The following is a 17,869-nucleotide window of genomic DNA, read 5'->3' as shown; positions in this document are numbered from 1 at the left end:
GAGAAGGGTATCAGATCTCATTACAGATGGTTGTGAGTCACCACATGGGTGCTGGGAATTGAACCCAGGACCTCTGGAAGAACAGCCAGTGCTCTTCACCTCTGGGCCGTCTCTCCAGCCCATACGAAAAATTTTTTAACTAAAAAAAAAGAAAGAGAGAAAGAAGCTGGGTGTAATGACTAACAATGTTTGTCAACTTCCTAGGAGACAAGCCTCTGAGGTATTATTATCTAGCTTAGCTTCACTTTGGTGGGAAGAATCACCTCAACAGCGGACCCAACTCCATAGGAGAGAGTCCTGGACTGAATTCGCATCTATGGGCACAGTCTGAGGGCAGCCTGGTACTGTAGCTCCACCTTCCCACATGATCCCTTTCCCTGGGGCGGAGAGCCAGAGCAAACCCTTCCTCCTCAGGTATTTAGTTGCAGCAGCAAGAAAAGTCGCTAAGCCAGGAGTGTGGTGGTGCACACCTGTGACCCCAGCGCTCAGGAGGCCAAGGCAGAAGGACCAAGAGTTTCAGGCTTACCTAGACGACACGGTAAGAGCCCGTCACACCCATTAAAAAAAGAGTGAAAGAGTTAAGGAGCATTAAGACATGGCACCTAACTGAAAAGACAGACTCTGCCTGAGAGTGCCTGAGAGGATTAACACACCTTCCCCAAGGGCCACATCAGAGTCCACATTTCTAGATGAGAGGAGACCCTGAGCTTTCTATTTCCCACCGGATTCTTCAACAAAGAAAACGAAAGCCAAGAGAGAGGGTCCCTGGAAGCCCATGCCTGCTTGACCAAAGACTGGAGTCACAGCACAAGGCACCTGCCATGGAGCAGCGCCCTGCTCCAAGGGGGAGCTTCAAATTCCACTGCAACGAAGGAGGTCTTTATGCATATTTAGCTGAGAAAAGAAAACCTTGCAAATATGCTTTCACTTATTACTCACAGGCTCTCAATAAATAAACTCTCAAGTAATGTGAATAAAATAATGAGGACATCATTCTAAAATAAGCATTACTGAACTTAAGGGACATTTAAAATGCTGTGACAGCATCTGAGTTGCTTTTTTAAAGTTCTCAAACAAGCAAGCCAAGCAACAACCTTAAGAATGCAGACTTGATGATTTATATGACACCAAATCCAAGAATCTTTTCCAGATCAGCCAGACAACCGGCTGAACAGTTTCATTTGAATGCTTTCAGGGACAAAGACCACTTTTTAAAAAGTGTGGGTCATCTCCACTTCAATCACCCAGCTTATTGTCAAGGTTATTTGCTAAGTCTGACAGTGTGCCCCAAACCATGTGTATAGGAAACACAGTCCTAACATGCAGAAGGATTTGAGGTGCATCTGATGGGAAAGGTTTAGGTCATGAGAATCCACCTTTACATGTGGGTTTAGCCCATTGTAAGGGCTCAAGGCTAAGAATTTGACTGTATGCTCTATTCTACCATGTGACAGCTTCTGCCATGTGACCGCTTCTGCCACGTGATCAGGTAAGAAAGCCCTCACAGGATGTGGTTTCCTTGATCTCGGACTTCCAGCCTCCAAAAGATAATAACTTTATTACAAATCCCCCAGTCAATGATATTTTGCTACAGAACACAAAACAAGAGTATTCTAGATGAGGAAACTATATTAGCTTTTCTGTGAACTTGCATACATCAGAACCAATTTTTCTCTCAAGAAAATACTGGATTAGTCCAGTTTCTTTATCTTTCATGGTCAGCTTTGACATTAGTGATGGACCTACATTCTGTGTCTGTGTGCATACCACAGGTCAACAGAGGGTAACTTTCTCAATTGCTCTCTACCTTAGTTTTCTGAGGCAGGGTACCTAACTGAACCTGGAGCTCACGGATTTAGCTATACTTGGTGGCCAAAGAGCCCCAGAGATCTTCACGCTGCTTCTGCACTGGGGTGGGGGTGTGTATCCTCACACTGGCTGCTCCTGAGTGCTGGGAATCTGGACTCAGGGCCTCTTGTTTGTGAAGCAAGGACCTCACCAACTTAGTTATCTTCCCAGCCCCACTATTTCCCACTTATTTTCACTTAAAAAAATTTGTATGGTGTTTTGCTGCTATATATGTTTGTGTACCATGTGCATGTAGTGCTTGTGGAGGCCAGAAGAGGGCATGAAATCCCTCTGGAACTTGAGTTACAGACAATTGTGAGCTGCCATGTGGATGCTGAGAATTGAACCCAGGTCCTCTAAAAGAGCAGTCAGTGCTCTTAACCGCTGAGCCATCTCTCCAGCTCCCAAATACTTAGATATAGAGTACTAATCATAAGTGTCTCTCAACCCAGCAAGGTTCCGACATTGTGTTGGTTACTAGGAGTACAAAGAAGAATGGACATAAGCCCAGGAAAACTTATAGTGTAGAAGAGAAAGACATGCGGAGGTACCCTCAGCAAGGTTGGAAGAGCCATGTCTAAAGCAGGTTAGAGAAAAAAGGAGCGAGCTTCCACGGTGAAAACGACAGGCAACACAACAGGGGGCATCATGCCAGGATAAAAGGCGTGGATTTGAATCCCCAAACTAAAAATTCAAAATAAATTATTAAACAATGGTTCAATTCGATCTGAACAAAATCTGATGGGTCTTAATGAGGGCCCACAGAAGAATCACCACTAAGCAGTTAAGCAATACATATTTGCTAATTGAAATTATTCCACAACAAGTCTTGAAATCAATTGCACGGCAAAAATTCCCAAGGGATGAGGTTAGTGTTCCTGGTTTCAGGAGTGAAGTATGAAGTCACCGTTTCATAAAAATTCAAAGCATTAAAATGTGGACATTCAGGATTCCAAAAAGACTCACTGACTGGAACCCCCACCACCAAAATACTCACTAAAGATACAGTTTAGTTGAATAATACTTAGAGTGAAATAGCTCAGATCTTAACTTATCATCTCTCAGTTATTTTAATTATTAGATGTAAAAGAATGACTAAAATTTCTTGTGAGCATACAATCTTGTGTGAGATCCAAAGTGCACGTCACTTCCTCGTGGGTTTTCTACAACTCTGACAGTATTTATTTAGCATTCCAGTTGATGATAAAAACAAATGAACACACAGCTCAGCTCTCTGCAATCTCTTTACAACATGTACATACAATTCTCATACTTTGGAGTTAAATGTTTAATACATTCAGTCAACTATTATTTCTACATAGTTCTCATAATTAGGATCAGTTGTATGCTGTAGAATAATTCTCTTGTACACTGTAAAGACTTGTCACTTGAATTGGTTTAATAAGACACTGATTGGCCAGTAGCTGGGCAGGAAGTGTAGGCGGGGCAACCAAACTAAGAATGTTGGGAAGAGGAAGGGCAGAGTCAGGAGTCACCAGCCAGATGCAGAGGGAGCAAGATGAGAATGCTGTTTTGAGAAAAGGTACCAAGCCACGTGGCTAGTCATAGATAAAAATTATGGTTTAATTTAAATGTAAGAGCTAGCTAGTAATAAGCCTGAGTTACTGGCTGAGCATTTATAAGTAATATTAAACCTCCAAGTCAATTATTTGGGAAGCAGCTGCTGGGTATTTGGGAACAGGCAGGAGGGAGAGAAACTTCCACCTCTGGTTGTATGATCAATTTTTAGTAGGAACCAGGGAAAGATAAACTTGAGGATGCCTCTTGTCCTTAGACATATTATAAACTACTTGGTCATTTTTAATTTCTTAGCTCCAAGGGGACACTGGGCACAGCTGACTGTTCACAAAGTCCATGGGGCACTATTCCCTCTAAAGAAGTTTCTGTCAGTGGGAATGGTTAAGGGGGTGAAAGCAGAGGGAGAATTGTTCAGAAATCACTTGGAGGGCATTTCCAAACTGTACCCTCTCACCACCACAGCCGTGGAGGCCTGAGAAGACTGCGATCAAGGTTTGGCTAAAGCTGAAGTTAGAAGCATATTTACCAGTGCTACTAAAAAGATCCAAGAAAGATCAGGAGACAAGAAAAGGGGACTTCTGAAGATGGCTACATCTACAGAGATTTAGTGTCCCTACTAGACCTGTAGGAAGGCAAGGGGCCAGGGAACAACCAGTTCCATTACTATATGCATATATAATCCATTCTCAATGCTTACCTCCAATATTCTGAATTATTATGGTGCCTGCCACCACCACCTAAAAAAGAACACATGTATTCAGAAGATAAAAGCAAAAACAGTAGAAAAGGACAGGATTTTATTAAAATTAATAACCAATACTACAAAGACAGATGCACGACTCATGACTGAAGAGATACTGGTAAGAATAAATTCTGTCAGCTGTCTGTACTATGTAAAATTAATAAATATCATAAAAAGTCTTTCCTTAATACCTCCATAGCTACTATAAAGATATTTCTTAGCAGTCATGTTTGAATACCTAAAAAAGGTAATAAAGCTTGTAAGCTGTGATTACCAATGTCTAATAAACTGGCATTGAATCTGGGAAGTCCTGTGGTCCCTTTCTTCCTGGCTTTAGCACATTGCTTTAGTAGGTATCCCAAAACAGACTGGATTGTGCTGTATCAACCACATTACCTAGACAGAATGGATGATCTTCTGCCAGCAGCCTGGCACAGAACCCCCGTATTTGGGCATCCTAGTCTCAAAGATTCAACAGCCTACAGCAGAAAACTCTACCGCACAATGGTGAGATCTAGAGAATTTAGGCAACGTATTTCAAACTAAAAATGTGAAGTAAGCCAAGTGTAAAAGAGCAGGTGGTGGCGAGGGCAACAGGGAGCTGAGACTCTTTCTCCTCAGTCTGGCTGGTTGATGGCGTGAGAGGAAATGGGGCCAATGGAGCCAGATCATCTAGTATTTAGTAAGCTAGAAATTCAATTTCACACTCTTAAGAGTATAAAAGTTGGCAACTGGCTAAAAATAAAAAAGGTCTGAACTAAACAAAAAATGCCCAAGGATTATGCGCAGTCTGTTTCTGGTCTGGGCTGAGACTCGTGGGGAACTTGAAGGAAATGTTTAAATATTATGTTCTCTCTCAGGCCTCCTGACCACCAAACCCCTGGGCTGTAAGCCCCAGCAGACATTTGGAGCTGACTAGCTACCTGTATCATTCGGGCCTCGTGGCCTGAGGACAGGTCATACTGCAGGTTCACCTCTACGGGAATTCCTCCTGGTCAGAGCATTGGGACCCGGAGTCCTTGCAGGTGCAGGGGAAGCCTAATGGTCTGGAATTCTGGCAAGGTCTCTAGAGATTCAGGTGTGCTGGACAGTTTTATGTCAACTTGATACAAGATAGAGTCATCTGAGAGGAGGGAGCTTCAACTGAGAAAATGCCTCCATAAGACTGGACCATAGGCAAGCCTGCAGGGCATTTTCTTAAGTAGTGATTGATGTGGAAGTGCCCAGCCCATTGTGGGTGGTGCCATCCCCTGGCTAGTGGTCCTGAGTTCTATAAGAAAGCTGGCTAAGAAAGCCATGAGGAGCAAGCCAGTAACTAGCACCTCTCCACGGCTGCTGCATCAACTCTTGCTTCCATGGTCTTGCCCTGTTTGAGTTCCCCCACTGACTTCCCCCAACAGTGATGGACTGTTCTAGATGGACCCTTTCCTTCCTGGTTTGCTTTTTTGTGGTGTTTCATCACAGCAATAGTAATTAAGACAGTGGTCATGGCCATTCTGATGTTTTCTAGAAGGCAGTTTGTATCTTGTGGGGGGCCAAAATTACTCAGGATCAGAGAATCTGAGCTTGCTTTATCCAGCAGGGCTACATAGGAGATGCTGTGGCCACGGGAGTGTTTACCAGGTATTTAGAAGGGTCTACACTTGGCTGTACGGTGTGCTTTGATCTTATAAGGAGGAGGTCTTTTGCCTCTCCCCTTGGCATATTATAAACAGCCCTTTTGAATAAAGCTCTGGGCCGTGGGGTATTGACCCAGGCCCTCCCGATGCTATCCTGTGTCTCTGTCTTTCTCCTCATCGTCTAGTTCTATCTTTCTACTTAATATTTCCTAACTCCTTTCTCTTCTACCCAAGAACCCTTTGAAAGGTGGGAGCAGGTTGAAGCTGGACTCCCACAGACTCTCACAGCATCTAAGCTTAGATATGAGTTCCTGAAATCCAGTCATTTGTGGGAAGACTGTTCTGACTTTGTGTATATCACCTACAGTGCAAATGAAAGCCCCTGGTCACACACATAAAATACCTCTATTTTCTACAAATATATTGCAAATACAGTATTTTAGCACTAACCCCTTTTCCATTCCTTAGCTAAATTTAGATATTTAATGTTTAGAAAGTCAGAATGAATGTCTGCCTATCTATACTTCTATGCCTACTATAGTGTATGGGCATAGCATTGCTCAATACATGCTTATCTGATAGATCAATACACAATTTTTTTTTTTTTCGAGACAGGGTTTCTCTGTGTAGCTTCGCGCCTTTCCTGGAGCTCACTTGGTAGCCCAGGCTGGCCTCGAACTCACAGAGATCCGCCTGGCTCTGCCTCCCGAGTGCTGGGATTAAAGGCGTGCGCCACCACGCCCGGCTTTCAATACACAAATTCAAAGATAATTTAAAAAATATCCCTTAACATTTTCAAAAATATTTCTTTGATTCACAGAATAATATTATCCAAGCACACATCAAGACAATGGGAAGATTTCAGACCAGTTATAGAGATGGGGAAGAAATACAAACAAAATCTAAAAAGTCCTCACTCTGGATACGGTCTGCCCAGTGCATGTAAAGGACGTCACTGATGATGAAGCCGCTCACATTCAGGAAAGAGAGACTCCACAGTCCACGCTCTTTGAGACTGTGCTGCCATGCAGGGATGGTACTACTGCTGTGAGCTGATGCTAGTGTCAGTGATGAGCATGGACTGTCACCCACAGTCACATTAAATCACCAGGGAGTTCTCTTTCCTGTCTTCTTTGTTGCTGCTGTGGACCTACCTGCTGTATGCATATGCACACACCCATGCATTAGATAGGCTGCTCCGTGTATGTTAGGAAGTGCACGTGTGAAGGCCAAAGCTGACTGCAGGAATCCTCCCCTGTTCCATTCTCTACCTTACTTCTTGAGACACACTTTCTCCCTGAACTTGGAGTTGGCTGTTTGGGTGAGGCTGACAGGCCAGCAACCCCTCTATGCCGTTCCCCTGCACCCTGGAATCCTCCCGCTTCTGCACTCCTCCCTCAGCACCGAGGTCACTGGAAGATGCTGCCATGCCCTGGTTTGATACAGGTGCTGGGATCTGAACTCTGGTCCTGATGCTTGCACAGCACGTGCTTTTCAGCTCTATCTGGGACACTGTCCTATACAAACACATTTCTTCTTTGGTTAAACTACATGGAGGGAATCAACCAGACACACTAAACACTCTGCTCTCCAAGAAGAAAATGTTCCTGGGGACGATTAACGAAACCCATACCCTCAAGCACCACGCTGTCTGTTTTGCTTGAGGTTTATAAGATGAGGATGTAAGCCCTGGTGTTACCGAGGTTTACATACCCAACTCAACATTCCAAGAGTAAAGGTAACTGGAAGCAAACACAGCTTCTCTTCCTGCGGCAGGGCTGCATCTTCCTCTGAGACTCACCCCTTAGAAATCAGTTTAGCCATTTACATATGGCATCCACTTATATCAAAAACAGAATAAATGTGTGAGGCAACTTGTAAGTTAATTAGCTCAAAGTTAGCCATTCTACAATGCGTACCTGTTTTAAAGTACCAAGTACATGGTATATATGTATATGACTTACTTGTTTGTTAATTTAAAACAAATGCAAACAAAGTACTAAGATTTACAATCAGAATTCTATTTTACAATCAATTCTTGTTTAGGACCAAAAATACGGGTAGCTCTTCAGACACTGAAACAGAAGAAAAGCAACTTAACTGTAACACTAAAAGCACTGTTGAAACCCTGGTAATCTGCAGGAAAAACGTTTATCCCCAACTGTAAGGTTAGAAAACCACCAACAACCAGTGCCAGTAACAGTTTGCTTTGATTTTCATTAGTCTAAGAAGGAAACCCAGCAGATGCAGTGTCTACAGTCCTCAGATGTGGAACTGGTGTTGGGTAACAGTTGAGAACAGGTCCTTTAACAGCTTTGGGCCTTCATTTTCTCACAATGTAAACAAGGGGACAGCCAGGCAATCTTTCAGCACTGTTCGGCTCTTAAGTAATACTGCCTGTGTAATTACTGCTTTTGAAAATAGCCAGGTTATAATTTCAATCCTATACTGTTTTCTTCCCTTTAAGGATTTACTCAGAGGATCTGATCAAAATTAATGAGGAAAACTAAGAATCCCATTACTCCTGAAGCTCATCGAGTCAGTGACAAGACTTAGAAACCGAACTGGCTTACATATGTGCCGTGGAGGGGAGCACATTTTTCTTTATTTTCCCATCCCACTGTCCTGTCTCTTCTTACTTTTGTATCCTCTCCATCTCCTAAGGTCTTTCTCATATATACAGCTTTTTGAACTTGAAGGAGAAGAGAATGCCCCAGGACGAAACAATGAAATTACCTTTCCAGCTAATCCAAACGCAAAGAGTCCAAGATCTTCGTAAGACGTCACCGCTGTTAGGAGAAAGTACAATTGTTACTTTTACACAAAGCTATTCATGAAGGTTATTTTACTCTCACAAGCTGGGCACAGTGCCATCCTCAGCTTCAGCCAGTCAGGACTAGCTGTGGCATGGAACCCCGACACCCTGGGATGGAGGTAAAGGTAGGAAAGGAGGCAGCACTCACTTAGGTGGTTCCCAGAGATTTCTCTCTGAAATCTCAATCCCCCTCCAAATGTAACCCAACACTTAAGATTTAGATATTTTGTAGAATGTGCCTCTTTAGCAAGTAGTGATTTTTCCTTTCTTAAAAAAAGAAAAAAATTACCAAGGGGGCTGTGGAGATGGCTCAGTAGTTAAAAGTAGAAGATGGATTTCCAGCACCCACACGGTAGCTCTCAACTATCTATAACTCTAGGTTCAGGGGATCTGATGCCCTCTTCTGGCCTCCGAGGGCACAGGGATACATATGGTGCCCAGACACAAAGGCAGGCAAAACACTCATGCACATAAAGTTGTTGCTTTTTTTTAAAGATAAAAAAATTCGCCAGGGACTCCTTTTATAATGCTCCTCTAGTATATCTCATGCTCTAATTTTGTTTTTCAAATGCACATATTAATGGTTATTTTCCATTTTTATTAGGTTTCTAATTACTGTAAGATAACCAATATCAGCACACTAAAATTGGTAACCAGCTAACAGACATTTATCTATCAATCTGACAGCTCTTGTCTGTGGAGGCCATCAAGGGTAGATCTGTGTTTCTCTTAAATATTCTGAAATACCAAAGACAGCAAAACAAAACCAACAACAAACCATCCAATACCAGCTGGGATCTAGTAGCTGGTCTACCCACCTTACAATCATTGACAGATGACTACAGTTAAAGCAGAAGTACTAGCTTTGGGAGAAACCTTTAAAGATACACGCTTTGTAAAGCCAGAGTCTACCTACAATAGGCAGACATTAGCTAATCCAGGCTGTGCAGCCCATGTTAATTCAATGGCCTGATTTCTCGAGAACACCTGTTCATCCTTGGACAGGACTTGTGTACTTGCATACACACTATCCAAACAGAAATTTTCACTGGCAGGACTTTCTAAACATTGGACACATAGTAAGATGAGGTATGATAGCTGTACCATTTGCCTTTCCAAGTGCTTAGAGTGACGGTAATGTGTTCACAATGGGAAGAGTACCTTCATCCTGTAATTAGGAGGGGCACATACTTTCTTTTTCATCATAAAAATGTTAAATTACATTCTCATTTCATTATATTCAAGAAGTATCATGGTTATTAAGAACACATGAAAATTAAAAGGCTTGTAAAAGAGCCACAGTATGTTCTCAGTCCATACAGCTTTGCGTTTTCGCAAGCGATGCTGCTGTTTATGAGGCTCTACAGTCTGAGAAGTGCACATGGCCACAGCGCTGCCACTGAAGAGAAGCAGGCTGGGAGACACTGAGCCTTGGGACAGCAATGGTTTCTGCTGGTCACAGACCTGGCTTGTTATTTAAAGCCAGTTTGAATACATCTTTTAAGACATATTTGGGCTTTCTTTCAACTGCCATTTGAGAACAAAAAAAAAATCTTTTTTTGTATTTTCATAATAAAGGACATTTAGATACATAAAAATAAGCTTTTTAAAAATCATAGGTAGTTTTGCACACAGTAATTATGGAACCAGGATGAAAACAGTGGGATACTGAATAATAAAAAGGTATTAATAATTAACAAAATCTTCATTTTAATCTATTATCAAAGTTCACGGGGCTGGAGAGATGGCTCAGCGGTTAAGAGCACTGGCTGTTCTTCCAGAGGTCCTGAGTTCAATTCCCAGCAACCACATGGTGGCTCACAACCATCTGTAATGAGATCTGGCACACAGATAGAACACTGTATACATAATAAATAAATAAATCTTTTTAAAAAAGTTCACTTTTTTGAGTGATATATTTATGTTTAAAAATGCATTTACATTCTGCTAAACATAGCCCACATGTACAATTCAGTATTGGATTTGGAGGACATTTTTATTGTGGGTAGACCATATATGAAGGTCACAAGGGCTCACGGAAGCCCACACTCATGCTCAGCTGTGTCTTGTTTCATGAGAGCCTCTTTCTCTCAACCCTTGTGCTCAAACTCTGTAGTAGAAATGCCGTTTACTTTGCTCACACTTTTGTAAAAATCAGTCAAGTGTTTGTTGTATAATATGGTGACTGCATTCAGATCCCTGCACCCACTGAAAAACCACACATCTGTAACTCCAGCTCCAACTCAATTCTTCTGTTTTCTAGGGGTGAGTTCAGGGCTTGTGTTAGTTCCAGGACTGTCACCAAGGTCGTGATGTGTCTTTTTCTCAATGAATCCTACTGACAACGTGACCCCTGCCACCGTCAGCAGACTCTCCCCCAGTTACAGCCTGCTCCTGGGGGCCTGCGGCCACTCCAGGGGCTTTAGTTGTTTTAGACCTTTCCATAACTGATTCCTGCCTGGCTGATGACTTTGAAGCTCTGGGTCTTGCTGTTCCTGAGGCATCCTCTTCCGAGTTTTGCTGGGCTCTTCAAACTCCAAATCCACTCCACCCTCATCCAGGCATTTCGGTTTTTTTTTTACCTTGTCCCAAAGCTTCAGACTCGATCTCTGTCCCACCTTCGTCCTGGTATTTCCGTTTTCGACGTCATTTTCCAATATTCTGTAATTACCAACTCCATTCCTTGTGTGAACTGTTTATTCCTGAAAGGAATGCCCATCCTAGTGTCGTTCCCTTCTGAAGATCAGGAGGGACATCAGCAAGAAGAGGCAGAAGTGTTGACTAGCATCTCAATGCCGGAGTTGTAGATGGAGGAGGTTTTTTTTTTGTTTTTTGTTTTTTTAATGTATTTTCTAAAGCTTGAAAATAGTACAACAAAGGACAACGAGTTGCACAGACTGGTGCTTTCCTGACCCATCACACTCCACTGGACTTGCCTAGGATGCAGAACTGTGGCCACACTACTGACTGCCTGTCCAGGACTGTTAAGAAAAGCACCATGGTTACTTAGAGACACATTCTTTCCCAGAATTAAGGAGACTTGCCTTAGTTTTTGGAAGCTGATTAGAAGTAACTAAAATGGTAAATATCCATTTTTATCCCAGGTCTCATTGAATCCAAACCTCAGCTTTGCTAGGGCTATATTGAATTATTTGAAAAGTTTTATTCAATTTAAAGTTATGTTTTTTACTTAATCCATTAGATTAATATTGCTGTATCCCATTCCCACTGTGGAAGTGGGAATTTAGGGTTGATATTTTGCTAATTATATAATGATCCATTTTACATGTGATAAATTGTATTTAACTTTTCTGTTCATTATTTTACAGTGTTTATGCAATTTTAAATGAAGTTTAATGTTGTTCAGAACAAAAAAAAATGCCATTTAATAATCTCTAACTCAGATTCGTACTGGCTTGCACAGAAACTCTTTTCTGTGGAGAGGTCAAGGATCCAGTTTTACCTGAGGTGTGGTCCCTAAAACATTACTAAATTGAGGGTGACAGCCCCTGGGCTGGCAGGAATACAGGAATGTATGGGCCACTACTTCAGACTTCCATTATTGCTTAAGAAAAACATTTCCATGTTGTCAGGTTTTTCTGTCACTTTATAAAAATTACCTGACCTAAATGCCTTACTATTTGAAAATTAAATTCCTGATTTTCCAATAATAAATATCTTCCCCCAACTCTGCCGGACTTTTTTCCTTTAATTACTTTCTATTCAGAGGTAATGGTAACTCATAAGCAACGCCATTCATGTTTATTGTCTTTCTCAGTGATTTCCACATTTATGTCTCTATTAGACATAGCTTGTTAGTTTAAACTGCCATATTCCACTAATTCATCAACATTCCAGAAATATGCATACACTACCATTTATGTAAATTTAAGCTGAATTAAATATAATTAAACAGAATAATTACAGAGATGCATACAATGAGATAAATTTATAAAGACAGAAAGAGTACAATCGGCAGGGTAGGGACTAGGGTGATATGGGCAGTGTAGATCATACTCTAGCTCATTTTTATGATTCTGTGGCAGTCTCGTGATAATAAGCACATTTGAAGTACGTTATTTCAAAGTTTTCTCTACTTTAAGATATTTCTACTTAAATTCCCTTTCATATTTTCTAGGCTATAATTAATCTTTCCCTTGGGCTAAGTTCTTTTGGAACCAAAATACTTCTCAGAAATAAAATAGTTTAACATCTCATTAATTCCCTTATAATATCAAAGATTATATGTCAAGGACATATACACTTGTTAATATGAACAGATCTAATATGGCAACTGAAAATCACATCAGACTATGCTTTAAAATGAAAATAATTATAATTTATAATTTAGGTGGTATTAAAAAAGAAAAAAAAGAAAAACATTTCTTCCAAGAATTTAAAGCAATGAGGTTTTCCAGTGTTACACATGAGACTACATTAAATATATTGCTTTTCATATTACTATTTTGTGTGTTTCTCAGTACATAAGCAAAGATGGAAGTCATCAAAAAGTTAGACTACAGCTGTTTAATTTTTGTTGTTTGCTTCATTTTTGTGTTGGGTATTGAATCCAAGCCCTTCCCATGCTAGACACATGCTCTACCACGCAGCTACAGTCCAGCCTTGTTTTATATTTAAATAGTTGGACAAATGTATTGAGTGTATAGCTCGTAAACATGAAAAGCAAATACCTATTAGCGAAAAAAAAATTGAAAAAGTTCTCAAGGGAACAGGTATTTCAATTCTAATTTAAAGACCAAGCATTTATTCTAAATTTTAAAAGTTGAAATTCAGCCCTTGCTCACGTCAGAAAGCACAGTAGACCTAACAGCTTAACGAAGACAGTTTTAGCTGCAACTTCTGACAATTTTGCAATTTCAAACTTGCCCTCTGGTTCTACTGTTTCTTCAGCCTCGTAAAAATCTCTCTGCATACCACAAAGTCCCTCACTGAGAGAGGCGAAGCATTAGGCTTTTAAATGGAGCCGAGTCCAGTGCTCCAGCCTAATTCTGGCTTTCCCGTCAGCATGTCTGGGTCCCTGCTCAGCTCTGTCACTGTCATCAGACCTCTTTTATGTTGCAAAAATTAGAAGCACTTTCCCCAGCCTGAGACATCATGAATATGAATAATGGCTTCTGGCTTTGCTAAGATGAAATGTGGACACAGCCAGCCAAGCGCTTTCCTCCACATCTCAGCATATGAACCAAGGCAGTCTTGTGAAACAGTTTTCAAGTTCTCTTCTGTCGCTGGGGCAGTTTCTTCAAATGCTGAAATTTATAAACTGGATTGATGGTTGGAATGCAGTCTGAACAATGAGCCTTTAAAATATTTAACATTTGAACCTGTGAGCTTTTATCTTAGGAGATAAGAATATAACTAGGGAACTCAGTAGATATTTAATCATGCTGTGATTAACGCTGGAAAAACAGGGCTGCTTAAGTAAATCATGGTAGGCATACATTATAGAATACTACAACTACGAGAGCCCATTTATAATAACAAGAAAATGTCAATATTTTAAGTGAAACAAAAACCAGGATTCAAATAGAATGTACAGAGTAAAAACGTAAGTGATGAGTGAGTCTCCAGTCACTCTTCTTCAGCTTTCTGTACTTCTGAAGAGAGGAATTCAAATGTGTTCCAATGATTAAACAACAAAGGCGGAACTTTATTTTTAAGAACCACAAGTGTATTGGCACAGGCCTTTAATCCCTGCTGCTTGTGAAGCTGAGGCAGGAGGATCACTTGAGCCCAAGAATTTGAAAGCAGTTGAGCAAAACAGCAAGACACCCTAGGCTGCCTCAAAACCCCAAACCAAACAATACTTCAATAGTTCCACTTCTATAAACCAGACAGCTTGCAGTTAAACAGAAATTTTACTTTTTTCTAGTGCTAAGTAATTTGCTGCTTGATTTACCAGCAAGGGATTTTTTCTTTTTCTTTCTTTCTTTCTTTCTTTCTTTCTTTCTTTCTTTCTTTCTTTCTTTCTTTCTTTCTTTCTTTCTTTTTTCTCTTCTTATATATTACAACAATATAAACATTTAGAGAATGTTTCAGAGACACAAAAACAAGATGGTGCTAAACAATTACAGGGGTGGCATATTCCTACTGAACAGAAATGGAATGAATTATGTAACTAATGTAGTCCTCCACAAGCAGCCCTCGGAGCAAACCTCTTTAATAGCTGAAGCAATCACTAGCAATGTATTTCAGAAATCATTTTTGGATATTATAGAATTATAGAAAGCCTACAATCTCATGGAAACTGAATAATGCCCACCTGAAACACCAATGGGTCAAGGAATAAATAAATAAAGAAATTAAAGATTTCCTAGAATTCAATGAAAATGAAAGTACAACATACCCAAACTTATGGGACACTATAAAAGCAGAGCTAAAAGGAAAATTCATAACTCTAAATGCACATAAAGAAGATGGAGAAATCTCATACCAATGACTTAACAGCACAATTGAAAGCTCTAGAACAAAAAGAAACAAACTCACCCAGGTGAAATAGATGCCAGGAAATAATAAAATTGAGGGCTGAAATCAATGAAATAGAAACCAAGAGAACAATAAAAAAAAAACAAAACAATGAAACAAAGAGTTGGTTCTTTGAATAAATCAACAAGATAGACAAATCTCTAGCCAAATTAACCAAAAGGCAAAGAGAGAGCACCCAAATTAACAAAATCAGAAATGAAAAGGGAGACATAACAACAGACAACAAGGAAATCCAGAGAATCATCAGGTCATACTTCAAAAACCTGTACTCCACAAAATTGGAAAATCTGGAAGAAATGGACAATTTTCTGGATAAATACCACATACCAAAGTTAAATCAAGACCAGATAAACTATTTAAATAGACCAATAACCCTTAAAAAAAAATAGAAACAGTCATCAAAAGTCTCCCAACCAAAAAAAAAAAAAGCCCAGGACTAGATGATTTCAGTACAGAATTCTATCTCATTTTCAAAGAAGAACTAGTTCCAATACTCTTCAAATTGTTCCACACAATAGAAACAGAAGGAACATTACCAAACTCTTTTTATGAGGCTACAATTACCCTGATACCCAAACTACACAAAGATGCAACAAAGAAAGAGAATTATAGACCAATCTCCCTCATGAACATTGATGCAAAAATACTCAACAAAATATTGGCAAATCGAATCCAAGAACACATCAAAAAAATTATCCACCATGACCAAGTAGGTTTCATCCCAGGGATGCAAGGATGGTTCAACATATGAAAATCTGTCAATGTAATACACCATATAAACAAACTGAAAGAAAAACAACACATGATCATCTCATTAGATGTTGAAAAAGCCTTTGACAAAATCCAACACCCCTTCATGATAAAGGTCTTAGAGAGATCAGGAATACAAGGAACATTCCTAAATATAATAAAGGCAATTTACAGCAAACCAACAGCCACCATCAAATCAAACAGAGAGAAACTCAAAGCGATTCCATTAAAATCAGGAACAAGACAAGGCTGTCCACTTTCCCCACATTTATTCAATATAGTACTAGACGTTCTAGCTAGAGCAATAAGACAACAAAACAAGATCAAAGGCATACAAATTGGAATGGAAGAAGTTCAACTTTCACTATTTGCAGATGATATGATAGTATACATAACTGACCCCCAAAATTCTGCCAGGGAACTCCTAGAGCTGATAAACTCATTCAGTAAAGTGGCAGGATACAAGATCAACTCAAAAAAATCAGTAGCCCTCTTATACACAAATGATAAAAGGGCTGAGAAAGAAGTCAGAGAAACATCACCCTTTACAATAGCCACAAATAATATAAAATACCTTGGGATAACACTAACTGAACAAGCGAAGGATCTTTTTGATAAGAACTTTAAATCTCTAAAGAGAGAAATTGAAGAAGATATCAGAAAATGGAAGGATCTCCCATGCTCATGGATAGGTAGGATTAACATAGTAAAAATGGCAATTTTACCAAAAGCAATCTACAGATTAAATGCAATCCCCATCAAAATCCCAACACAATTCTTCATAGACTTGGAAAGAAAAATACTCAACTTCATATGGAAAAACAAAAGACCCAGGATAGCTAAAAGAATCCTGTATAATAAAGCAACCTCTGGAGGCATCACCATTCCTGACATCAAGCTCTACTATATAGCTATAGCAATAAAAACAGCTTGGTACTGGTATAAAAACTTACATACAGACCAATGGAATCTAAATGAAGACCCTGACATTAATCCACACACATACGAACATCTGATTTTTGACAAAGAAGCCAAAACTATACAATGGAAAAAAGAAAGTATCTTCAACAAATGGTGCTGGCATAACTGGATGTCAATATGTAAAAGATTACAAATAGATCCATATCTGTCACCATGCACAAAACTCAAATCCAAGTGAATCAAAAACCCCAACATAAATCCAGTTACACTAAACTTAATGGAAGAGAAAGTAGGAAGTAGTCTTGAATGCATTGGCACAGGAGACCACTTCCTAAATATAACACCAGCAGCACAGACACTAAAAACAACAATTAATAAATGGGACCTCTTAAAACTGAGAAGCTTTTGTAGGGCAAAAGACCCGGTCAATAAGACAAAAAGACAGCCAACAGAATGGGAAAAGACCTTCACCAACCCCACATCTGACAGAGGACTGATCTCCAAAGTACATAAAGAACTCAAGAAACTAGACGTCAAAATACTCAATAATCCAATTTTAAAATGGGCTAAAGAGCTAAACAGAGAATTCTCAAAGAAGAATCACAAATGGCTGAAAGACATTTAAAGAAATGTTCAACATCCTTAATCATCAGAGAAATGCAAATCAAAATGACTCTGAGATACCACCTTACACCTGTTAGAATGGCTACGATCAAAAACACCAATGACAGTCAATGTTGGAGAGGATGTGGAGCAAAGGGGACACTCCTCCACTGTCGGTGGGAATGTAAACTTGTACAACCACTGTGGAAATCAGTATGGCGGTTTCTCAGAAAATTGGGAGTCGATCTACCTCAAGACCCAGCCATCCCACTCTTGGGCATATACCCAAGGAATGCTCAATCATACCACAAAGATACATGTTCAGCTATGTTCATAGCAGCATTATTTGTAATTGCCAGAACCTGGAAACAACCTAGATGCCCCTCAACTGAAGAATGGATTAAGAAAATGTGGTACATATACACAATGGAGTACTACTTAGCAGAGAAAAACAATGACAGCATGAAATTTGCAGGCAAATGGATGGAACTAGAAAATATCATCCTGAGTGAGGTAACCCAAACCCAG

At 40.0% G+C, this 17,869-nt stretch overlaps 1 protein-coding gene across 5 annotated transcripts in view; it reads right to left on the bottom strand.

The window, feature by feature from the left end:
• Nucleotides 1-17,869, bottom strand: part of Slc38a6 (solute carrier family 38 member 6) — a 66,781-nt gene that overhangs the window by 31,395 nt on the left and 17,517 nt on the right. For all 5 annotated transcript variants that reach the window (XM_076550875.1, XM_042260782.2, XM_006992730.4 and 2 more), the window contains 2 exons: nucleotides 8,485-8,537; nucleotides 4,085-4,124 (listed from right to left, as the gene is read on the bottom strand). In XM_076550875.1, the coding sequence (XP_076406990.1) occupies nucleotides 4,085-4,124; nucleotides 8,485-8,537 (93 nt within the window). The remainder of the gene's footprint in view (nucleotides 1-4,084; nucleotides 4,125-8,484; nucleotides 8,538-17,869) is intronic.

This window comes from Peromyscus maniculatus, chromosome 14, assembly GCF_049852395.1.
Source record: "Peromyscus maniculatus bairdii isolate BWxNUB_F1_BW_parent chromosome 14, HU_Pman_BW_mat_3.1, whole genome shotgun sequence".
Taxonomy (NCBI): domain Eukaryota; kingdom Metazoa; phylum Chordata; class Mammalia; order Rodentia; family Cricetidae; genus Peromyscus; species Peromyscus maniculatus.
The sequence above is the reverse complement of the archived record's forward strand: the minus strand, read 5'-3'. Positions and strand labels throughout refer to the sequence as shown.